At 40.4% G+C, this 25465-nt stretch overlaps 2 protein-coding genes across 11 annotated transcripts in view; one reads left to right on the top strand and one right to left on the bottom strand.

Annotated features, from left to right (window-relative positions):
• The window catches only part of APAF1 (apoptotic peptidase activating factor 1), a 104460-nt gene extending 80509 nt beyond the window's left edge, over positions 1–23951 (top strand). For 4 of the 7 annotated variants that reach the window (XM_064590754.1, XM_064590755.1, XM_045872791.3 and 1 more), the window contains 5 exons: positions 31–150; positions 463–588; positions 2261–2386; positions 4075–4221; positions 10121–12538. In XM_064590754.1, coding sequence (XP_064446824.1) covers positions 31–150; positions 463–588; positions 2261–2386; positions 4075–4221; positions 10121–10267 — 666 coding nt within the window. In that variant the 3' untranslated portion in view covers positions 10268–12538. Of the gene's footprint in view, positions 1–30; positions 151–462; positions 589–2260; positions 2387–4074; positions 4222–10120; positions 12539–12582; positions 12818–13871; positions 14017–20961; positions 21025–21126; positions 21277–23817 lie in introns of those variants that run through there. The other 3 variants (XR_010411379.1, XM_064590753.1, XR_010411380.1) reach the window with 3 other exon arrangements.
• Positions 23952–23990: 39 nt separating this feature from the next.
• The window catches only part of ANKS1B (ankyrin repeat and sterile alpha motif domain containing 1B), a 1110621-nt gene continuing 1109146 nt past the window's right edge, over positions 23991–25465 (bottom strand). For all 4 annotated transcript variants that reach the window (XM_064590752.1, XM_064590748.1, XM_064590749.1 and 1 more), the window contains one exon: positions 23991–24130. In XM_064590752.1, coding sequence (XP_064446822.1) covers positions 24020–24130 — 111 coding nt within the window. In that variant the 3' untranslated portion in view covers positions 23991–24019. The remainder of the gene's footprint in view (positions 24131–25465) is intronic.

The raw sequence follows: 25465 nt of genomic DNA, 5'->3' as shown, positions 1-25465 counted from the left end.
TTATAACAGACTTATTTCTTTGATATTCAGGTATGGAATTGGCAGTCAGAAGAATATGTCTTTCTACAAGCCCACCAGGAAACAGTGAAAGACTTTAAGCTCTTGAAAAATTCAAAACTGCTTTCCTGGTCATTTGATGGAACAGTGAAGGTAATCTGAAGCACGGGTTGCCTTTTTAAATAAGTATTCTAATATTGTAATGATTATATTTTGAAAGCTGAAAGAAGATGGATGGTAAGTGACTACTCAAATTTTTAGATTTGTTTTCTCATGCCTGTTTTCTTTTTACTGCTGTCACCTACGTCTCCTGTGTATTTATGAGCATCTGTACTAAAGGGCACTTAAAGAGGTCAGAACAACCAGTGTGCTAAAGCTCTTGTTTTATAGATATGTATTCTAGATGATTATGCTCAGTAATACAAAATATTCTTAAAAGTGTCAACTTCTGAATTTTTTTTGAAGGTATGGAGTATTATTACTGGAAGAATAGAAAAAGACTTTGTCTGTCACCAGGATACAGTACTTTCTTGTGATATTTCTCCTGATGCTTCCAAGTTTTCATCTACATCTGCTGATAAGACTGCAAAGGTAGTTCAGTTAGTTGAAATGTGCATGCATATAAAAGTTTGGTATTGGTTATGTATTATGAGTCCAAATGATGTATAAAATAGTTTCTGTCTACATGTCTGTCTCATATTTTGTGAGTTTTTGGAGGATGGCATTGGCATTTAGTTTGTGTCGAATAGATAAATGAATAACGCGAGGGCTTTTGTTCTGCCTTATGACTTTTTGTCTATTACTAATAAAATGTAGTTTCTATTACATATTACATATTATAGGTGATAAAAAGCACTGAAAAGGATTTACATTTAATTGCACATCCACAGTAAATGTTTATGTAATTGGTATAAGTTGATACTTCTGAAAATCACATTCCAGTGAAATGATGCTGCCTGGTTAGGGACATTGACTACTCCATTCTCTTCTTTTTTCTCTTTGTTAATGACCTCATTATCTACCCATCTTTCCAAACTATAAACCTTGGAATTGTGTGGGACTCTATCCTGTCTTTCATGCTCTCTTGATTACTCCTCAGTGTTTTTTGGCTCATTCTCCTCCTCCTTGTCCCCACCCAGAAGATTAGACTCTCCCCCTTCATTGGTGGACCCACCTCTGGTCTGTGCCTCCTCAGTTTTATCTTTCCTACCGTGGTCTGAGTCTCCATTTGAAACACCTCTGTGACCTGGTGGTTTATAAGCCAGACTCCTTTGCCCATGACCATCTCTTTTGCTGCATTGTTCCCTCTGTGCCAGGCTACTTTTACCTCCATCATCTGTGCATGTGTTTTGGCTTGACACAAGCTTCTCCTTTTTTACCTCGAAGCGTTATGACTCATTCTTCCAGACCTAGATTTGATGTCAGCTCTTCAGTGAACCCTTTCCTAGCCCTCAGGCAGGGTGAGCTGCTCTACCTTTAGTGTTCCATTACATATTACTCATGTTTCTTAGACATTTATTTCATATAACTATTCACTTAACAATTCATAAGTCTGTATTCCTGATTAAAGTTTTCAAGGACAGGGACTGTATCCAATTCATCTTTGTACTATCAGTTCCTAGTTCACGATGAGTGGAACATGGTAATTTCAGTAAATTCTTGTTAGATGGTGATGACAGAACCACAAGGGAGAATATTGGAAAGAAAAACAACTGCATTCCAAACATAGTGGAAACAAAAAACGGCTGCTGAGATAGTAGGATAGTATAGTGACTAACCTTTAAAAACACTGGCTGTGTATTAGGCCCTGTGCTAGGAATTTCACTATTATCTCATTTAATCTTCACACCTCAGGTACTGTTGTCCCATTGTACAAGTGCAGAGACTGAAGCTAGAGAAGCTTATGTGGGTTGTGCTAGGCCACAAGGAACTAGGCAGTGTAGGGGAGCCAGGACTCACACTCAAGTTGGCTTCACTCTGTAGACTGCTCTTAACTGATTTGCTATTCTTTCTTGTAAGTCTAAAGTTAAAGAAGCTGTGATTTTGGTCCTTGAGCTGAAGTTAACTTGAGTAATTAAAGGGAAAGTCAGAAAAAAACAGTGTTGCAAGTTGGAACTTGGGCCTCTAATGAAAATTTATGAACTGTTGAATGTTAGAATTTCTATGTGATTGAATTTATGGCTTACTAGCCCTCAGGGCGGGGTTTGCAGGTGCTTATTTTCAGTGTATTTCCTATTCCTAAACAATCCTAATTGCCTTCCAGATTTGGAGTTTTGACCTTCTTTCCCCTCTTTGTGAATTGAGGGGCCACAAAGGTTGTGTGCGCTGCTCTGTCTTCTCTGTGGACAGTACCCTGTTGGCGACTGGAGATGACAATGGAGAAATCCGGGTAGGAGGTTTGCTGACATGAAAGCACTGCTCTTTCTGTAGCTTTGGCTAATGCTTTGTTTCACATTGGGGACCTTTGTTAATGTGACTGGGAAGCACAGGCCCTGGGGTTCTGGTTGGATGAGGCATCATTTGCTTTGTTTCCTGTGCACGTTTTATTCACAGCTGCACTCCTTTGCAGAAAAGAATTCATTTTAGTTAGAGTGAAGTGTATGAGTTAGAGTCTGTGCATGCGATGGGGCAAATGCCCAAGCTATTTGCAGTTGGTTGTCTGCTCTTAGCTTGAGAATGATTCATCGGAATTCTTGGACCTGAACCAAAGGTTGTTTATAGGGGCAGAATTTGAGGAAAATAATTTTACAAATCGTCAACTAGGTTATAAATGAATAAACAGCAAATTCTGCTGTTTTCAGCACTGAAAGAAAAGATCTCTTAATGAAACCATATTCATTAGATAGTCCACATTTACAGTGTGGCCTATTGCTGTCCTCATGGGACTGCCTGCCTCTGGTTGCATTAGAAGGATTCTGCAGTTGATGGGAAAAATTTGGGCATTGGGATGGCTGCGTTAGTAACCAGCATATTTGAGGAGCATCTTGTTTTTTTGTTTTTTCTTTTTTACAAAGGAAGATTTAAAATTCATGAGAGAGTATGCAGTTTGCAGGAATGGAGGCATTATCAGATAGGCTTTCCAGGACAATTAAGATTCTCATGCTTGAGGACTAAGTTACCAACCTTCTCTGTACTAAAAAATGCATGTTAACTGAAGTGGACTGCTTTTGGTTTTGCTCTGAGTTCTCATCTTGGATGAGAATGCTCCTTTACTGGCTATGAAGGAGTATTTCATTTTTCAGAAACCCCTGGGGAAATAAATTCTCTTTCTTTAAATGCATGTTATTTAAAATTTTTTTTAACACATTAAACAAAAATTTTTTCTACCTGATCAAAATGTAGGAAAGCTGTATATATGTGTGTGTATATATGTATCTAGCTTATATCTAGCTATCTTACTGAATTCTTTCTAATGAGTTTCTCCATTTGATTCTCTTGGATTTTCTAGAGAAACATTTATAAATGATGATTTTGGTTATTTTGCCTCTGTATTTCTTTTTCCTATTCTGATGGGCATTTATTTGAGAAATTAGAGTACTATTCATATATTAATTATCACTGGAAATAAATGGAAGCATTAGCATCTGTAAGTAATTGGGTATAGATTATATATATAAAACCCTGTAGGGACTTATTGTTTAAAATATGTTTGAATGACTTTAGGTATTTGAATGATCTCTGTCAGAATTCTTAGTGGTAGATACTGGACTAGAATTCTATGTTTTTTTTTTTTTTTTTTAGGGAGTTTGTTAGGCCTTTGTTTGTTTGTTTATTCCTTGCTTTTCCCATTATTTTCTTTTTATTAAGTGAAAAAAGTCACAATATTCTGACCAGTTTTAAGTTCTCTTATTTTTTGGAGTATGGTTAATGATAAATATTTTTTAGTAATGCATTTTTATTATAATTAGTGTTTTTTTTAAATTTGGACAGGAGAGAATGCAGTCTAAATTCCTAAGGTATCACTGAATTGTAATTATATTTTTAAGAAAGATTTCCAAATATGTTCCAGAAGAGATGGATAGATATATAAAACTTCTGGGTGACCCTGTTAATGCATTGTATATCCTGTTTGTACAGATATGGAATGTCTCAAATGGTGAGCTGCTTCATTTGTGCGCTCCGATTTCAGTAGAAGAAGGAGCTGCTACCCACGGAGGCTGGGTGACTGACCTTTGCTTTTCTCCAGATAGCAAAATGCTTGTCTCTGCTGGAGGATATCTTAAGGTAAGAGTTCCTCAAAGACTGTGAAAGAAAAGAGCAGCCTATATCCTACTTTCCAAGCTATTTTCGCTTCCTGTTTCTCAGTTGGGCCTGCTACAACCCAGCAGAGCGGAAGGGCAGTTACTGTTCCGCTCATCTGGCAGCGATGAGACTGAGGTCTTGAAGGCTGCTTTCCTCCGCTCTCTTGGAAGTTCTGATGGCAGTGTTAGGAATGTTCTCTGTCCAGAGTTCTCATACTGCCCCTTACTTAGATGATCAGAATGACTAGGAAGTTGGGTGTTTAACTTAATTTTATTTTCCACATCACTGATTGTTAACTCTTGGTTGAAAGTCTTTAAAAATGTATTTGTGGAAAAAAATTTATTCATGAAATTTCCTTTCTTAAGTAGTAGTAGCAGCAGCAACATATTGCTTTATTTTATAGCCTACAAAATGCTTTCCTTACGTCGTCTCATTAGCCAGCTTTGTGAAGCTTAAATTTCATTATCCGTGGTTTATAGATGAGGAAACTGATGTTCATGGCGGTTGTGAGTTTCCTAAAGTTACATAGTAAGGTAGTAAGGTGGCTTGTGTAAACTTATTGTTAGAGAACACAGAGGCTAAGGATTGAATGTGTTGTGGTGCCTCAGGGTCATTTTTTGGTGCTTGCATCTATTTATCCATCCACTCAATCAGAATGTGTGAAGTGCCCACCGTGTGCTAAGACACTGCTGTATGGCAGTGTTAAGACTTGGTTTTTGCCTTCCAGTGGCTTACAGTCTGGGGGAAGCAGACAGTAAATAGTCTTTAAAGTATAGGAGGGTTCTGGGACATGTCTGCATAAAGATAATGGAGTTAGCAGAGGCTTCTTAGGGATGGGGACGCTTGAGGTAGAGTGTTTTGAATGGTGGTAAAAGGGATCGAAGATACTATATATATATATATATATATTTTTTTTTTTATGGAGCAATACACCAAATTTATTAATAAAGTGTTAAGTGACAAAAACTCCAGCTGAAAGAAGGAGTGCTATTGGTGGTCAGGAAATTAGTCCTACATGCTTAAGACTCTGCCAGTTATAAAGACTGCAAGGCAAAATACTAAAAGCTATGGATATGAAGAATAAATGAGAAAGCCAGAAAACAAAAGAGAAATTAAGTCAATATACCTAAAAGTGAGTACAGATAAATAGCATTAGGTATAGGGACAAGATTAGTCTATGAAAGACTGTGCATCTAGCTAAATAAGTATTATTTATTTATTTATTTGGTGTAGTGTTCCATGATTCATTGTTTGCATATAACACCCAGTGCTCCATTCAATACATGCCCTCTTTAATACCCATCACCAGGCTAACCCATCCCCCCACCCCCCGAAGATACTATATATTGTACTGACCACTTAAAATAGATCCCTAATAAATTAGATCTTACAGTACTTTTCTTTCTTTCTTTCTTTCTTTTTTTTTTCTTTTTTAAAGATTTTATTTATTTATTTGCGAGAGAGAATGAAAGACAGAGAGCACGAGAGGGAGGAGGGTCAGAGGGAGAAGCAGACTCCCCGCTGAGCAGGGAGCCCGATGTGGGACTCGATCCCGGGACTCCAGGATCATGACCTGAGCCGAAGGCAGTCGCTTAACTGACTGAGCCACCCAGGCGCCCTCTTTTTTTTTTTTTTTTAAGATTTTATTTATTTGAGGGGCGCCTGGGTGGCTCAGTTGGTTAAGCGACTGCCTTCGGCTCAGGTCATGATCCTGGAGTCCCTGGATCGAGTCCCGCATCGGGCTCTCTGCTCGGCAGGGAGCCTGCTTCTCCCTCTGACCCTACTCCCTCTCATGTGCTCTCTCTCTCTCATTCTGTCTCAAATAAATAAATAAAATCTTTAAAAAAAAAAGATTTTATTTATTTGATAGAGAGAGACACAGTGAGAGAAGGAACACAAGCAGGGGGAGTGAGAGAGGGAGAAGCAGGCTTCCCACTGAACAGGGAGCCCGATGCGGGGCTCGATCCCAGGACTCCGGGATCATGACCTGAGCCAAAGGCAGACACTTAACGACTGAGCCACCCAGGCGCCCCAGTACTTTTATTTCTTCCTGAAAACATTCAAGTGTAGGAAATGATTCTGATTAATTATTTAACACAGGATAGATATTCAAAAATATTTGAATGAATGAAGTTTCTGGTTATATGAGACCCACATAATTGCGGTTTTAGTCAGCATAAAAATCTAGCTTATAAAAAAGAGGACAGGGCGCCTGGGTGGCTCAGTCGTTAAGCGTCTGCCTTTGGCTCAGGTCATGATCCCAGGATCCTGGGATCAAGTCCCACATCGGGCTCCCTGCTCTGCAAGAAGCCTGCTTCTCCCTCTCCCATTCCTCCTGCTTGTGTTCCTGCTCTTGCTATCTCTCTCTCTGGCAAATAAATAAAATAAAATCTTTTTTTTTAAAAAAAGGTCAATTTTTAGCTCTATGAGGGGATGTTTGTTATGAACCCTTTCCAAAGAGTTTGCATTGAGAATACAATGCTTTTTATAAAATGTTGCATTGAGCTATACCTTTTTGGGCACACTTTTATTTAATTATGGGCGGGGAGATCGTGAAACTATCACCATTTGTTTTCCTTTAGTGTAAAGATAAACCATGACTCTTAGACTGCTCTGAGGATGATGCTTAGAGGAGCAGGATTGCGGTCTTTCGGTTGAAAGCAGGGAGTCTTGAGCTTCATTAACTGCTGAAAAACTTAACTGCTCAGCTTTGACACTGAGCTTCTAGAGACAATGTTATTTGATGCCCTGGGCCCCATAGAAGTCTATCACATAATTATGAATCTGGCTTACAAGATGTGATAGCCATCAGTGACCAGATTTCCAGAGTTCTTGGAGAACCTTGAAATAAGCAGCAGAATAGGTATCTGTATTGTATGGGTTTATATCTTAAAGGTGTAAGAACCTATAGCCTATACTTCAGTCTGTATGTTTAAGTGACAGGCTTTCTTCCCTCTGGTTTGATTACTAGCATGGTTAAACTGATTATGATATAGCCCAGCCTGCATCTACCCAGCATGTTAATGAGACTATCAAAAGCACAGAACAAATTAAAAGTAATAAGGAACAGCTGCTGTAGTATCCAAAGAAATGGGCCTTTTGAGTCTGTTTACTAAGGAATCTAAGCTGTATAAATTGAATATCAGTAAGGTAAAGTAGATATCCAGTAGCTAAAAAGCTCTTAACTTTCAAAGTTATTTCTATCTATAAAGTTAAAAAGTAATATAATTTCGCTGTTTACTTGTGTTGTGCCATGGAGTACATACTGTTAGAATGACAAACACATTAAACCATACTTATGAGAAGAAAGTCTGATTTGAAATATGGAATACATGGTGATAAATGCAGGTGTCCCATTACTTAGAGGCAACAGAATGTAATGGTCAGGAGAGTGAGTCTTGGGCAGATTGCCTAAGGTCGAAGCCTGGCTCTGCCCCTCATTAGCTTTGTGATTTTACACAAGATTATTTAATCTCTCTATGCCTTGATTTTCTCATCTGTAAAATGGGTATAATAATAACATCTATCTCAGAGTTGGGAGGGTTAAAGGAGTTAATACATGTTAATATACATAGTGTTAAAGGAGTTAATACAGCACCCATAAATAGTGTCACATAGGAGTAAATGTTAACTATTTTAATTCACTTTATTTCTTAGAGCAGTTTTAGGTTCACAGCAAAATTGAGCAAATAGTATAGAGTTCCCATATATCTCCTGCCCTGACACACGCACAGCCTCCCCCATTGTCACCAGAGTATCAATAGAGTGGTACATTTGTTAGAATTGATGAACTTCAATTGGCGCATCATTAGCACCTTAAATTCATAGTTTACATTAGGGTTCACTCTTGGTATTGTTCCTTCTGTGGATTTTTCTTTTTAAGATTTATTTATTTATTTGAAAAAGAGAGCACGTGTGCATGAGTGGGTTAGGAGGGGCAGAGGGAGAGTGAGAGAAAGAATCTCAAGCGACTCCCTGATGACTGTGGAGCCTGACATGGGGCTCAATCCCATGACTCTGAGATCATGACCTGAGCCAAAATCAGGAGTTGGACGTGTAATGGACTGAGCCGTCCAGGCACCCCCATTCTGTGAATTTTGACAAATGTATAATGATATGTGTCCACCATTGTAGTATCATACAGAGTAGTTTCATTGCCCTAAAAATTCCCTGTATTAGCTGCTATTTTTAATGTCATTGTTTTTTAGTCCATATTCAAGTTAGTGGCTGGTATAGTGTTTCCGAGTGGTTTGTTTGAATAGAGGGAAAGGTAGTGGGAGCACTAGATTAGGTACCAGAAACTGTTCCACCTCTGCCACCTGCTAGCAGTATCATCTTGGGCGACGAGGCCTTTCTTCTCTCAGAACCCTGGTTTCCTTATTTGTAAAATGAGACAGTTGAACTAGATGATCTCTAAAGGCCTTACTATCTCTATGATATGCTCTTAGTGACTAAAAACTAATGAGTCTTCTCTTAAGTAGGTGGAATGTGTCCTCTGCAGTCTTGTTTACATTGCTATTTTATAAAGCAAAATTGTCAGTTCTGAAAAATTTCAAGTTAGTACAAGTTGCTTCAGTGAAGTTTACTGAAGTCCATGGGGTATACTTTTATCAGTTACTATTACTGAGTGAACACAAATAGCTGACCCAGTCAACTGCTAGAATGGTAGGCACTGCCCCAGATACCAAAGTGAGTGACACCATTATTTTGTTCATAATACTCTGAATCTCGATGTGCGTTTTCAAAAGGTGGTCATGTACATTGTCTCTTTTGCCCTTATTTTAGCTGTGAGATACATGGGTAAGCTTTATGATCTCCATTTTATAAATGACTATGAACACTGTTGTAATCTTAGCTAATTCAGTTATCGGGAGGAGAAAGGAAAGGATTGGCCAGAGCACCTGCCTAATTTGAGATGTTCGATATTTATTTAGCAAATAAATCTATAGACTGTTTTTTTTTTTAAAGATTTTATTTATTTATTTGAGAGAGAGAGAATGAGAGAGAGAGAGAGCATGAGGGGGGGAGGGTCAGAGGGAGAAGCAGACTCCTCGCTGAGCAAGGAGCCCGATGCGGGACTCGATCCTGGGACTCCAGGATCATGACCTAAGCCGAAGGCAGTCGCTTAACCAACTGAGCCACCCAGGCGCCCTATAGACTGTTTTGTAGAGAAACTTGGTCAACGGCTCTTGAATCATTCCTGGTGAAAAGGAAGATTCAGTAGAGAGAACATTCTATCTGGTAGCCTATAATAGAAAATAGTCTCTGTCTATCAGAATACCAGTCTGTGGGCACCTCAGTGGCTCAGTCGGTAAAGTGGCTGCCTTCAGCTCACGTCATGATCCCAGGGTCCTGGGATCGAGCCCCACGTCGGGCTCCTTGCTCAGTGGGGAGCCTGCTTCTCCCTCTCACTCTGCTGTTCCCCCTGCTTGTGCTCTCTCTCTGTCAAATAAATAAAATCTTAACAACAACAACAAAAATACCAGTTTGTGTCTGTAAAGGGACGTTTTTAAAGAAAAGAGGGGCATTATTCTATCCATCCCAATGAGAAAGACATGCAGGCAGCAGAGTTCAGTGCAGTCATGGCTAGAGTGGACTTGTGCAGCCTTGTGTCTGTAGCTTTCAATAGGCTGCACAATTTCTCAGCATGCCTTGTGGTGGGGCTAGGTGTTCGGTAGCTATGAGGCAGTCACCAGGATTAATCAGGAAGGGCTGACCAGGTTGATTATACTATATTCAGCATTAAACCTTAGACTTTTTTCCCTGCTTTTGCTGAAGTTTGGGAGTGGGGAGGTGATAGGGTGAAGGATTCGGCTGGCACATACAGTTGTCACACAGAGTAATTACTAGTCTAATGAGAATTTTATTTTTCTCTGAACAGTGGTGGAATGTTGTCACTGGGGAGTCCTCACAGACCTTCTACACAAATGGAACCTATCTTAAGAAAATACACGTGTCCCCTGACTTCAAAACATATGTGACTGTTGATAATCTTGGTATATTATATATTTTACAGATGTTAGAATAAAGTAGTTAAGGATTAATGTAAGTTGAACTTTTTAATTTTGAATTGGAAAAAATTCTAGTGAAACTCTGTATTTCGACTTTTTGTAAAGCTGTGAATTGTTTTGCAGTTATTGCATTCATTACAAAAGTGTTTGTGGTTGGATGAATAATGTTAATGTAGCTTTTTCCTAAATGAACGCACCTTTAATCTTGTTTTTCATAATCATCATCATTCTTGTTAACAGTTTGTCCTTAAGGTGCAAATGAAAATGTAAATACGTACCTTATTATACTGTTGGTAAAATTCTCTCATGATGCATTCAAATTGGTTGACATAATTAATGAGAATAATTCGGAGGAAATATGTATTTTAATGCTATTATTAGGCAGGCTGTGCCTCAGGATAGCAGACCTGCTTTCTGAACCACATTTACCCCAAAGGGCATAGTTCTCCCAATTACAATCTTGGGGCTTATTTGTACCCCTTAAATTTGTTTTAAAAATATTATGTCTGCCTGCAATGTTTCTTTTAATTCACTCAGTAAGTGAGTGTTGGATTTCAAAAGTTGTTTGAAGCAAAAGTTCTTGTGAATCAAAAATTATACGTGTTGAAGAGAGTAAATTTTATTGGTTTACCTTTTCCTCATTAGCTGATGGCAGCTCTGTGCTGCAGTGGGACTCTAGTAGTCAGTCTCTGAGTTGGGTGCTGTCCTGCTCGCTCTGGTTTTTTATGTACCAGATTTGTTACTTGACTGAACTTGACCTTTTTAAATCCTCATTTTCTTCTTCTTCTTTTTTTTTTCCTTAAGCAATTGTCCTGCAGTTGAATTTTTGTAAATTAGAGTAATTGGGGAGGAGCCAGTTTTCATTAAAGTTTGAACAGGATTTTTCTAAGAAATATAGTAAAAAAATCCATTTTCTTCTAAGTCTGTTTACTTAGATGAATGGCATTGTCAGTGCTGTTCTCAGTGAATTTCAAGAGAATTCTCTATGGTTTTCTATGCAGTAACAGAAGAGTTATCGTGACTCTGGAAGATGTCACTTTTAACCTACCAGCTGTTCTATTTTCCTTCTCCTTTTCCCTCCTTCTCTCCTTCCTATCCCTTCCTCCCTTCTTCCCTCCAAGGTTAATCAGGAAAGATAGCTCTTGACAGGGAAAAAGTACATCAACATCAGTAACTAGCTTTTTTTTTTAACCTTCTGATTAGGAACTTTAATTGCAGTTTAAATCTCCATTTCCCCTGACAATATATTGTTAAGGGAAATGGCAATAATTTAATAATAGATGTGGTTCATATAAGAAAATAACCAAAATTCAAAAATTTTGCTGCTGCAATAGGAACTAAATCAAATGAGTATTAGTGTTAATAGTAGGTAAGTAGTGAGCCAGTTTCTGTTGTTGGTGTGTATTAGATGTGGTGTAGGTAGGGGGGCCTAGACCACTCCAGATGTATTTTAGATTAAATATACTATTTAGTATTTAAGGGAGCCATAAATAAAATTATTAAGGAGGTTTGGCTTTTGTTTTTTTTATGATGGGTTGAGGAACTAGTTTATAGGCTTACTGTGATTTAAGCAAATGTGATGTGAAAATCTTAATTTTATGAAAAAATTTCTGTAAATGATATATTGTGCTTAGAGTATCCAAATCATAATTTTGATTTGCATACAGTGTTTAGGAACTCATTTATAACTCAGAGTATAAAGTATTAACTTTTGGAATTAAAAGCCACTTGACTGTTAAAGTGTAGAACAAACATCGGCTTTTAAAAAACCTTGATTGGCCCTTGTCTTTAAAATGAAAAATGGGAAGAAAAGGTAACATGACAAAAAGGCAAGGTAAAAAACAAGGTAACTTGAAGTAAGAAGAGAAGCGTAGCATAATGGCGCTGCATGTTTCAAGGCAGCTCAAGTGGTCAGTCAAGGGGGGAGGGTTTTGTTTTATACTTGCAGATGAGCATTTTTCAAGCATTTTCCCTTGCTTTATTTTTTGTAATGGAAATTACATTGCATTTTATATATGTAAAGGTTTTTTTTACATTGTGTGTGTCTTGTATGTTTTGAAAACTGTTTTGTATTTATGATACAGGTCACATGTTTTTGTTTTTTGTTTTTTGCTTTGGTATACATTTTAACACATGAAATAAAAAATTTATAAAAAATAAAATTTCTAAAATATTTTTGAAAAACATTTTCGATTGTTTCAGACTCCTTGCTTGTCCTTTGTTGATTAGAAAACAAATGTGAAAGATTCTTCAAACTAAAAGCTGTCATCCTTTCTATTAATGCTTTATCAACCATGTCTAATTCAATTTTATCAAAATTTTTTCTCCTCAGTTTCTCTCTGATGATTGCTACCTGGTGTGACTGGCATGGTGAAGAACCTGTAAAGAAGAGAATTCATTTATTTATTCTTTCATTCAGTAAATATTTATTGAGATCTACCATGTGCCTGGCATTTTTGTAGGAATTGGGGATAGAAAAGTGAGCCAAACAGTCTTTTTCCTACTGCAGTTTAGGGCCAAGGAGAGGCAGAAAATAAGTAAGTAGAATCTATAGCATATTAGTTGGTATGTTTAAGTGGGGAGGTGAGGGGAGAAGCGTGTACAGTTTTAGATGGAGTTGCTCACTGAGAAGGTGACACTTGAGTACAGACCTGAAAGGTGAGGGAGTGAGTCATCCAGGTATCTGGAGAGATTCCCAAGGGAGAGCGCAGTGAGCGCCAAGACGGGACAGTGGGTGGGTTGCTCTGTTACAGAGCTGGCAAGGAGGCTGGGATGTGGCTGGAGGTGGGTGGGGGGGAATGTTGACAAGAGGTGCATCACCATGCAGGGCCTCCTAGGCTACTGTGTGGACTTTTACTCTGAGATAGGAGATACTGGAGGAGTTTGGGCAGTGGAGTGATCTGACTTAAGCTTTAATTGGTTCCTCTGGCAGTGGGAAATTGAAAATCAGTTGAAAAGGGGGACAGGCAAGGGGGGAAGCAGGGGTACCAGTAAGAAGCTTTTGTAATAATCTGGGCAAAATGAAGGCAACCAGATTAGGATGGCAGCAGTAGGGGTTGTGACAGTTGGATTCTGGATATATATATGTATATATATATTTTAGATTTTATTTATTTATTTGAGAGAGACAGATAGTGACAGAGCTAGCGAGAGAGAGCACAAGCTGGGAGGAGAGGGAGAAGCAGGCTTCCTGCGGAGCAGGGAGCCTGATGTGGGGCTCGATCCCAGGACCCTGGGATCATGACCTGAGCCGAAGGCAGACGCTTAACTGACTGAGTCACCCAGGCGCCCCGGATTCTGGATATATTTTAATGATAAGAGTTAGTAGGATTTGCAGGTGGATTAGATAAATGTTGTGAGAGTGACAAGTTAAGAATGATACCAAGGTTTTGGCCTCTTTGGCTTGAGCTCCTGGAAGATTAGAGTTGCCATTAACTGAGATGAAGATGGTTATGAAAGGAGCAGGGTTTTGGACATAGTAAGTTTGAGATGGCCACTAGACATCCAAGTGGGGATGTTGAGTAGGTGGTTGGATAAAAGGGTCTGGAGTTCATGGGAAAAATCTGCGATGGAGATAAATATCTGAGAATCATTAGTGAATTAAATGTATTTAAACCACAGGATCAGAGGAGATCAGCAGTGAAACAGGTGTTGATAGTCAAGGTTGGAGTCCTACAGAGTCCAGGGCAGTCTCAGGTTGGGAGATGAGGAAGCAGCACAGGAGACTGAGAAGGACCACAAAGAATAAGAAGTGCAGCGTGGTGTGGTAAGTTATAGTGAATGCAGTGGGCGTGGGTCTCTTAACTCGATGTGATTTGGGGCAAAATTTATTGGTTTGTTTGTTCAGCCACCTGCCTGTCTTTCCCATATGGCTTGCATATCTGCATAGTGCCAAGCACTATTTTAAGTAGCAGCCAGGGCAATACATACATTTTAGTTGTGGGGAGAGAACAGTAGATAGTAAGAAAACAAGAAAATATCAGCAATTGTTATCTGTAAAATGGGTATCCGTTCTTCTCATGGTTGTTGTAAAGATTTAATAAGATAATGCTCATGAAGTACTTACCTCAGTGCTTGGGCCGAGAAAGTGCTCAGTGAACATTCCTTGGTGTAATTTGGGTCCCGTCACCTTTGGCCTGGCAACAGTTCCCTGACTGCTGTCTCTGCCACCAGTTGTGTCCCTCTGCTTAATCTTTCCAAAGTGCTCATCTTAATCTTATCATTTCTCTTTAAAACCCTGGACCTGCTGTGTGCTCTCTTGCTTCTGTGTCTTTGTATACGCTCTTCTGTCTTCTATACTGCCCATCTCCTGCCTAATTTTTTCCCCTGATTCCTTTTTATCCTTCATATATTCTTTGAGATAACCCTTCTGCTGAAGGTCTGCCTAGTCCTTTCATAGTGCCCTCTTTTCTCTGCCATGACTTTCAGCGCCCTGTATTGTTTACTTACTGGAGTCGCTCATTAGATCGGAAGCTCCCTGAAGCCAGGTCTATGTCTTTTACACCACAGTCTAACATAAGGCTGGCTCCAGTTAGAGTCTCAATAAATATTTGTTGAATGACTGAAATTCTTGTATGTATGCTTGCATGCCCATAGCGCATTCTCTGTTCTCCCTCTGCACTAGGATATCAGTAGGCTAATTAAGAAGTAGCACATCACCAGCATTTTCTTTATCTTTCTGTTTTAGTTTGGCATTTTACTGTGAAGCATCATTAGAGGAAGGTAAAACTTCACTTGAATAAAAAGATTTGCTTCTAGATTATATGAAATGAATAAACATGTCCCTGAAGTGTTTAAGTTGTCAAGTACGGCAATCTATTATTCAACATTATGTTATTATAATTTACTTACCGACCTTTAGAGGAGGAAATGATTTTCGAATAATTCTTGGTCTCTGAAGATTGTCCCTTGAATAGATTTCCTTGCTCATAACCCCTCCCCTTAAAACTATGGAGATACTATACAGTTATTAAATGCCTGAATTAGAGTATCAGCTGCTGTGAGTTTAACCATAGAATTATTGTGTAGTTGTGTATATTCACGGGGAAGGGGCAGAAAAATGTGCATCAAACGTGGGACTCATCAGAGACCATGTCTTTGAAGTTATTTGGCATCAACAGCATATTATTTCTAAGTCAGATGATATAAGAAGACCAAAACTTGGGAAATTTTCATTTAAATTATGATTCAGGAAAATGAGCTGCTGGTGTTCATTGTAAATTCATTTATGAGGTCAGGCCTTCAGAACTGGGAATACTGCTTTTCACAGAGAAGCAAACAGAAAATGTGCCTCTGTAATTTCCCATCACCCAGGGCTAGAGCAAGTAACTAGAGAGAGCATGCCAGGCCCAAGTTTGGGTGGGGTGGTTCTGAGCAACTGATCAAACTGGAGAACACCCAGTAGCTGAATGAAGCCTCCTGCTTAGTACAAGGTGGCTCTTGTGAGGAGCGGGAGCTCACCTCACCATCCATTCAAATCTTCATTGCCTCCCCACTCGGGACTGCCCAGTCCTTATTCTGTCTTCACAGTACTTGAGTGGATTTACAGACTTTGCAGTCCTAGCTTAGAGAGGAAGAACTACACCCCAGGCAGTTAATCGGTGAGAAAGCCAGTGCCACAGTCCAAATCTGATTTTCTTTTCTTTATAGAGAGACCAGACCCATTGGGCTACAAGTTGAATGTCAGTTTCAATTGGAAGTGGAATCCTCCTGGGTTTATGGCAGATGAACACCAGTCTAGGGGTCAAGGCTTGGGTTTCAACAGCTGGGGAAGATTTTGGAGATCTATGTTTCTCATCTCTGATTCATCTTCAATTAGCAGTGATTCTAAACCCCTCACCTTGTGTTTATTTGCCCCACTCTGCCAAATAACTTTCTGAGATGTAACAAATCCTTTTTAGGAGGAAGGAAGGAGGAGCTATTAGTTTTTAGTTATTTAATTGAATCCTCACAACAAGGCTGCAAGGTATTATCTCTGTTGTCTAGATGTGGAAACTGGTGCAGACAGGTTAAGTCACCAGAGCCCCACAGCAAAGTGATGGAGCTGGGGTTTTGGTCCATGCAGTTGGCTGCCTCACTAAAGGCCCTGGGTGAGAGGATCCAAGAGCATCATTTCAGTTACGCACTTTAATTCGTTATTCATTTCATTCATTCACATCATGTGTCATGACTGATCCTAAGTCCTGAGCTGTCAGAGGTGGTCCCTGCTCTTGAAGAGCTTCTACTTTTGGTATTCTGGTTAGCCCATCTCTGTGCCTGTAGGGATTGTTCTTTGAAGAAAGCAGCACGGTCCATTCTGATAGCCAAATGGATGGCAGAGGTTGGGGGATGTTTTGGGTTTGCCAGCACTTGGCTACTACCCAAAACAGCTACTACCCAGCCTGGTCTCAAGTCTCAGATGATTCAAGCATTGAGCAGGGAAGGTGGCAGCCTTATGGCCTGCCCCCTGGAGATGCTTATTTCTCCTTTGAAACTCTTAGGGGGTTCATTTGAGATTGGCGGCAGCCCTGGGGTTAATGGATCCACGTGCCTTCTTCTGCCACCTGATTTCATATCCTTTTCTCCTTTTCCTTCCATTTGAAATGGTGTAACCTCACAGAGCCTCAGTTTCCTTGTTTGTCAAATAGGGATCACAACACTTGATTGCAGTTTTTTATGAGGCTTGAAAGATGTCAAGCATCCGATACAGGCTCAATAGCATTATTATCTTTTGTTTCAGTTATAAACTTCCATTCCTTTGCTGCCCATGTTTCCATGGTTTACAAAGTGGGAACCTGTGACTTTTGCTTTTTCCGGGCATCCTTTTCTACCTTATGGTAGATCTATCTTCTTGGCTATTAGCTCCCAGGAGTCAGACTTTGTTCAGCAGGAAAGCTGTCATCTGCTTTCTTTTGAGCCGTCTGAAACTTTCCTCTCTTTGGGATATGCATGCACCCATGAGTAATGGAGGATTGGGATTGAGAATGGAGAAAAGACCTTGGGCTTACTGCTTGGGCTGGCACTTGGGAGTATGGTAGAACTCTGGCTTTGGCTGTCAAGTGCATCCAAGTTCAAATCCTGGCTGCACTAATGTCCTAGCTGTGTGACCTTCAGCAAATGTTTTAATCTCAAGGACCTGCTTCCCAGGGCGCCCCTGGTATGGAGACTTATATGTGCTGCCCAACTTCTCAGAGAATCAGGAGGGGTCCTCATCCATCCAGGGGTGAAGCTTCTTACACTTTGTTGCCCCAAAATTATCTGGGAAACTTAAAAACCTCCCTAAACCTGGACCTCATCCCGGGCCAATTAATTCAGAATCTCTGGAGATGGGACCCAGGCATCTGTATTATTTTAAAGTTCCCCAGGTGATTCCAGAGTGCAGTGGAGGTTGTTCTGTCGCCCTTGATGGCCAGGCCATTGCCAGTTCTTCTGTCCAGCTGCCAGCTACACTTTGATGACTGCTTCTACAGTGTGCTCCAGTACCTGCTCCATCATGACAGCCTCAGGAGTGTTGCTGGGTAGCACAGACATTTGGCATGCCTGTTGTATTAACACAGATGTGGGGATCTTTCCTGCTTGGATTTGATGGCTAATTTATAGAGCAACGCTTTTAGGGTTATTACCATCAATTCCTCCTCTGGTCGCGGCTTTCTCTATCCAGGTGTCTCACTGGTGTGTACTTGCTTTCACTTTTTACCTAGTGCCATGATTATTCCCATCATGGCAGACTCCCTTTTCCTCACTGACAACTCCTCTAAATTTTTAGGAGGCTGCATTGTGCTCAGCTAAAATCAACAGCTACATTGTCCAGCTGCCTATGTAGGGGTGGCAAAGAGTTGTGGCTTGAAGCTTCCAGGAAAGCTCCTAAAAGATTGCCTTACTCAGTTGGGAGGCAGGAGACCTTAGGTCATTATCATTCTTTTTATTGTCTGGAATGTGGATGCGCTGGATAATGCTCCAGCAGCCATTTTTTGACCATGAGGTGACCTTACAGATGCCATATGCTAAGGATGACAGAATAGGAATGTAGAAGGAGCTTGTAGACCTCCCATTCCAGCCCTGTAATATTTCTGAAGTTCATGTTACATGAGAAAAAATTCAACCCTTCCATGTTTAAGACACTGTTATTTCTGGTCTTTGCTACTAGTCCCTAAATTCAGCTTCTGATACTGAATAACCAACCTGGTGTCTAAGAGCAGTCCAACAAATGTCAGTGACTCTGCATCTCTGCTTCCTCCACCCCCTCACTCTAGCCACAAACACACTGTTCCTCCTCTGATAAGTAACTGGACATCTAGCTAGCTGTGAGGCTGTTGAAGCTTGGTGGAATTTCAGAAAGTCACAAAGAAGTGATGCATGGATCACGCCCAGCCCACAGATGAGTTTTATTTGGCCCACACTTAAATGCTGAATTTGTTGCCAGCATTTGAAAACTGGTGATTTTGCATAAATACTGATTTCTTAGAAAATCTGTTGACCCAGGGTCTTCATTTCTGCCTGGCAACAGTCAGCTGAAAGTAAGTAGCACGTGCCCCCTGAGATGAGGCAGGTGCTCTGTGGATCATCACAGCCCCCCTCACTCATGTCACCTGTGTGGCTCTGAAGCCATATGAGTTTGCAACTTTCCACCTCCCTACCCAGGCACACACCCCAGAAATGGCCTGCTCAAATGGTATTCCTCAATTTCCTGTGCCTTTCTTCCCAGTCTCCCTTGACTCAACACTTAGCACATTGGGGTTTTTGTTTTTGTTTTTGTTTTTCTCTCAGAAAACTGAGCCTGCACTTTTGATAAGTGGAGAGAAATCAGCCTCTCAAATGTCAGAAAACAGCTGATGTTGCTTCTTACTTGGAGGCGTCTTGACTTCCCTTCTCACATGTCTTATTGAGGAGAGGCAGTAAGAGGGCGAGCTGCAGGCTCCTCAGGGAGCAGCTGTTGGGATGCTTGACTGAGGCACTGAGACATCCAGAGGACAATTGAGTATTGAATATGGATTGCTTTGAACAGCTTTTATTACCATGTCGTGAGTAAGAACAACTCCATCTCAGCTTGCTCGTACTGTCCTCTGACACATAACTTAGATGTTTCCTGAATGGCAGGACTTGGAAGATGCGCATTAGCTCTGCTGTGCTTGTGAAGTCTGTTCTGTGACATGCATGTTCCTCAGCTGTCTGAACCCCTGAGAAAACCTCAGCTGTTGGGGTGACCCTAATGGAGCTGTTCAGTGCAGAGTCTCTGTTTCAGTCTGACATAAGTCTACATCCTTGGTCATTAACTACTCTTGGAAAGTTAAATGCCTATGCAGCTTTTACAAACCTAGGTCTCTGGGGTTTTAGAGAGTAAAACAAAAACTATTTCGATGATAAATAATTTGTAGCTGTAATTCTTTATGAGTTATACACAGTGTGCAATGTGTTGGGTCAGGAATGATCATCTTTGCATTAGCAATTCTAAATAGAATGGTGCCACGATGAACACAGCAAGTTCTCAGTGAGTAGACTGGCCTGGGATGGAGAGAAGAAACAGTTAAGTGGAATTGGTATTCCTAGGTCTGTACCAAGTTCTTCGGGTTAATTCTCCCACAAAAATAAGACCTGGCTCATGGGTACTAATGGAATTCCACAGTATGCAGGATAGTGATTGGGCAATGAGCCTAAGGTAATTCTCTGCCTGCTTTGGATCTGGTTTCTGTGGGAAGCAGGACTCTGTTGCTGGGGCACCAGATGCTGGGTTCATTTGTACATTTGCACAGAGAGCAGTAAATGGGCGTGGGGTGGCCTAGGTGTAGGAGGGACAGGAATGGAGTAGGGGGCAGGTTGATGCAGCCTCGGTGCAGGTAGACTCTGCTGGCCTGTGTTGGCTGGTTCCCCAATTATATTTTAAGAAAATGTGTTTATTACTGTCAGATTGCTTGATTTTGCTAAGAAACATAGTGAATACCTTATATAAAAAGAGAACTGAAAAACTTAATGTCTTAAAAAAAGGCTTTATTCCATATGGACTTCTGAACATGGTCATTATATTCCAGTTCTGTGGGAGAAGAATGAACTCTGGAGGCTAGCCCACTTATCACATTTTCCTTTCTTTTCAGAAGTAGCTTAGGAGCAATGTTACTTGGGGTCCAAGTGTGAATTTTTATTTTTGAGAATTTATCCATGTGTTCATTATCTAAGCCTGTTTTCTAGCCCATCATATCCAAGTATTATATACCCCAATAATATTCCTAACTATTCTAACAGAAAATCTGGTATGTCCTGAGAAAAACCACTGCCATGACTTATTAATGAATTAACTGGGCATAATTTTCATAGGGTTCATTCACCCAAACTTACCATAGAATATAATGTAAGAAAAAAATAGAGTAATTGAATTAAAGTTCTTTTTTGGAATAATATTAGCATTCAAGGATCCCCATCCCCCATGGATACTGCAGTTACTAATGTGTCAGACTTCCCCTTCAAGATATCAGCTGCATATCCCTTCTTCATTATGTGGGCTGGCTCTCTTCTATTTGCCCCTCAGACCTCTCCTACCTCTTCCCTGCCCTGTGTAGACCATATCAATGGGCTCCTCATCCTCTGGCTTTCAGTGGGTTCAGGTAATGTGGGGTGGAGAGTGAGATCAGGGTATTTTAATCCCTGGCTCCCTCCCTGAGGGCCACTACAGCTGGCCATGTCCCTCAGCCTGTCTGGCAGCCCCCTCCACACAGCCTTCTCCTTTCCCATTCTCCCTCAGGCAATTACCATCCCAGGGACACTGTTCCACCCGTCTGTTTCCCTACATGCTGCCAACACCTATGTAAGTATTCTATTTATTAAACTCTTAAAATATCCCGATTGGAATGTGCCATCTGCTTCATGCTGGGACCATAACTGATACAAATAAGCATTTGATCCACAGAGAGAAGAGGACTGCTGACCTCTTGGTGGTTACCAAAGATAGAAAGGGGCCTAATTAGCCCAGTTGAAGCATTAGCATCTAAAATCCCAGCCCAAACCTTTCTTCAGGAAGCCTGCCCTTTCTGCCTCTGTGGATGTGGTCCCCTCTCAGGTTGGTTTTATGTTTTCAAAGCTATGTGTCTGCGCATGTCAGGCTGGTAGCATCCTGTTTGTTTTGGTGTGTGTTTCAAAGAGTAACAGACTTAGATCCAGCAGTGCAGGGGAGATCTCCTGAAAGTCACAGGACATGGAATGTGAAACGTTGATCTTTCCAGTATCTCTAACATGGCCCTATTATATCACTTGACTTGCAGCTGGCACATGTATTTTAGAAAAATGGAAGGATTGATGTTGTTGTGTTATGTTTCAGCCCCTACCAAAATTCATATGTTGAAGCTTAATCCTCCAATGTGATGGTATTTGGAGATAGGCCTTTGGGAGATAATTAGGCTAGATAGGGTCCTGATGGTGGGGCCCTCAGAAGGGGATTAGTGCCCTTATAAGAAGAGACACCAGAAAGCTTGCTGCTCCCCCACTCTCTGTGCATGCATGCTCGTGCACACACATACACACACAAAGAGGTCATATGACCACACAGCAAGATGGTAGATGCCTACAAACCAAGAGAAGAGCTCTCAGAGAGAAACCCTGATCCGCCAGCATCTTGATCTTGGACTTTCCAGCCCTCAGAACTGTGAGAAATAGATTTGTTGTTTAAGCCACACAGTCTGATATTTCGTTTAGCAGCCCAACCTGACACAAAAGTGTAGATGTTTTTCCAAACAAGCTATTTGTATTGTCCCAGACAAATGATCTATTTGGGTGGTCCTTGCTCTTTTAGAAATTTGTTTGGGAATTTCTCCTTGTAGCCTACTGTAATATTTAAAGACATTGGAAATTTTTTGGCTGAAACTTAAGCTTTAATAAAAGGCCCATGTATCTTTCTCAGACTGGTTGAACTTAGAAATGAGTAAATTTTCTCAATTTGCCAATTAAAAAAGCCTTTTAGCTATAGATGTTGAGGAGGCTGGGCCTTTGGTTTTTTCCTAAATGGAAGTTGGAAGGTGCTCACAGAATGATGCCAAGCACCGGTGGCTGTACAATTTCCATTTTATTTTGTGTGCTTTTTTTAATAGGATATAAATAATGACAAAAATTACAAAATTTATAACTGGAAGCCCAAGCATATTTACACATATGTTTCTGTTTCAGCAAAGCTACTATTTACTTTGCTCCTATACAATTACCTTTTGGTACCATATTTCAGTGTTTGTTATTTTTACTCTCCATTTACTACATACATATCAACAGTGAATAGGCAAAATATATACAAGGAACTGTTCAGGTCAAGTAATTTAATATTGTATTAAAATTCTTCAACACTGAACTAAATCCATATACATTTGTCAGTTTGAAATAAAATTTATCTTTCTTTAAAACTCACCAACTGATGAATAACTAATAATCCTCAGGTTTGAAATAATATTGGTTAATAAAAAAACATTAAGACAATCCCACAATTTATCAGTATCGCTATAATGAACTTCAAAATGATTCACAATATGATCAGTTAGAACAATATATGTTAAAATGTTATTTTTTCTATAATGATATTGGTACTGTTTATATAATTTGATTCTACATAAATATACATTATGGAATCATACAAATACTCCACAGAGACATTAAAAAAATTAAAATACCTTAAAGAAATGTAAGTAAATTTTATTTAATCAAATAGTAAGCAAACATTTATTTGTTTCAAGAAAAGAGTTTTATTACTTTGGAATCTCTCTTTTTTTTTTTTTTTTGTATTTTTTTCTAGAAAAAAATTTTTGCAATAGAATTTTACTAACACCTTTCTCAAACAAGGTTTCCATGACAGAAATCTTGACAGCAGGAGCCCTAGTTTTTTTTTTTTTTAACGTTTTCTTTAAAACACTGTGAAAGTTAAAAAAAAAAAACAATCTTTGCAGCTTATGGCTGCGTCAGCACTTTCGGTTGGATGCCAGTCTGCTTGCCCTAATCTCCTGCTCTGGGGAGTGTCATCAGCACTTTGCCACACCCAAGCCAGTCCTCTTGGTGGTAGCAGTAAAAATTTAGTTACTTGAAATGAAACCAGAAACATCCCTCACAACTAACCTAGTTTTCTTATCAGTGCATTAATGAAACATTCTTTTAATAAAAATATTTAATACAAGACACATTTTTCTGTGCATAATAAATTCCTCTGTTTTGAATTATTCTTAAATTTTTAATCAATCCATAGATGTAAATGTTTTCTTTATCTGACATGGTTGATTACATATAAAATCCACAAATATAGAAATTGGGAAACAAGATTTCCTGGCAATTATAGGGGTGGTTTTTGTCCTTATGCATGAAATGATGCTCAGTGATACAATTTTACAGATGTTTTATGGGGGTAGTTCTGTTCTGATTCTACCTTTAAAACTGCTGACTGTGAAAAATCCAAGATTTTTTATACTGTTAGGCAGTATTAGAGATCCCCTGTACCTTTTGTTTTTTTTAAAGGTATTATCCCCAAATTCAGCAAAGCAGTGTTGGGGGCAGAGTCATTAGAAATACCTTGGGTGGTGGCAGGGAGGGGAGTCGGGAGAGTCAGCGAAAAATCTCAACTCATGCCTCTCAGGGGTTACAGCTGGAAAGTCTTGGTTGCATACTGGTGCAGAAAGAACGTCCCCAGGAATGGCCAGCGGCCTTTCGCCTGTGACAAGGCCACACAAACAGAGCAGTCTTCCTCCTGGGCTGGGTGGAAACTGAGGCGCGAAGGGAAGCCTGCTCCGGGACTGCTCAGCGTGCAAGGCACCGCGAGGACAGGAGGATGGTGAGTATCAGAAAATTGTGGTTTCATACTTGGTATTAATTCCTCTCTTGGCTTCTTGTCCCGGCTCCACAATCCACGGCAGATTGGCCAGAGTCTTTTGCTCAGATGGGTCGATCTGCTTTAAAACAGAAAGGCTGATGCCTGTTATAGGATACCTGTACCGGGGTGTAAACATGCTTCCTAACACTTCTTGGAAACCAACACTAGGCCTTTACAGGACTGCAGTCCTGTCACAGACCAACAGGTATGTGAGAATTGTGTGTTTGTCCTTCTCATACATGTTTATTGCATAAGGACTGTATGCAAGGCATTCAAAGGGTGGGTGGTGAATGAGTCCTGGCCCTTGCTCTTGAAGGCACACAGATGGGGAGCAAACACAGAAGCACTTTGATACTGAGAAGGGGGATGGATGGAGGGAGGCTGCTCTGCGGTTAGGGAGCCAGGGGACTTCCTAGAAGAGGTGAACCAGGTTATGTCACTCTCCAGCTCTCAAGCCTACAGTAGTTTCTGTTACAGAATAAACCTGAATTCCTCAAGGTGAAGTCTAGCCACACTGACTTTGCTTCTACCTGCATGCCAAGACCACACCCTTTGCTCTGCGGGAATGCCTTTCCCCAGACACCTGCATGCCTACATCATCTCCTCACCTATTCACCCAATACAAAATAGCATCCTAACTTTTCTGCTCTCCTCTTCAGCTCTAGTCTTTATAATCCTATGCCACATACATCATATTTATTCCTTCATCCTCCACTGCAGTGTACGGTTTTGTTCTCTTCACTGTTTCCCCCAAACTTAGAAAACCTCCTGGCAACCCAGTAAATAATAGTAGGTACACAATAAATACTTACTGAATAGATATTATAAGAGAATGAGGTAATGTCTAAACAGCTGGAGGACGAGCTAGAGTTTGCCTGGTGAGGGGGCAAGGAGAGAGGGAACAGCATGTGCAAAGCTCCTGTGGTAAAGAGAAGTGGCAGGTTGAGAACTTGCAGTTAGTTAGTTCACAGAGTGGAGATGGGAGGGTGAAAAGGTGAGCAGGGCCAGGTCAAGCTGAGCCTTGAACCAGACTGAGCTGAGCTATAAAATGGTTAAAACCACATTTTAGCCCCTGTGCACACAAAGTCAAACAGGCCATTCCTGGGTAATGCTTGAGCTGTGAGCTCTCAGGAGGGGCCTTGGAGGGAGTTTTTCACCACACTGCTGCCTCATCTTTTAGTGTTTCCACATCTGCCCTGGCCCTGGCCACCTGCTCTGCTCAGGAATGCTGGGGCAAGGAAGCCTGGGAAGGTCTCTCTTATTTCTCTTGTGCTGTGAGCTTTGGAGCCTGATGAAAGGCTATGGGATCCATGCCCTATGGCTACCTTCCAACATGAACTGATTGTATCTCCACAAAGCTGTGGGAAGGACTTCACATATTCTTAGGATCATGGAATATTTCTCAACAATAAAC

This window comes from Mirounga angustirostris, unplaced genomic scaffold (assembly GCF_029215605.1).
Source record: "Mirounga angustirostris isolate CCGP_5_RB_7025 unplaced genomic scaffold, mMirAng1.0.hap1 SCAF_5, whole genome shotgun sequence".
Lineage (NCBI taxonomy): Eukaryota > Metazoa > Chordata > Mammalia > Carnivora > Phocidae > Mirounga > Mirounga angustirostris.
Note: the sequence above shows the minus strand (reverse complement) of the source record. Positions and strands in the feature narration are given on the sequence as shown.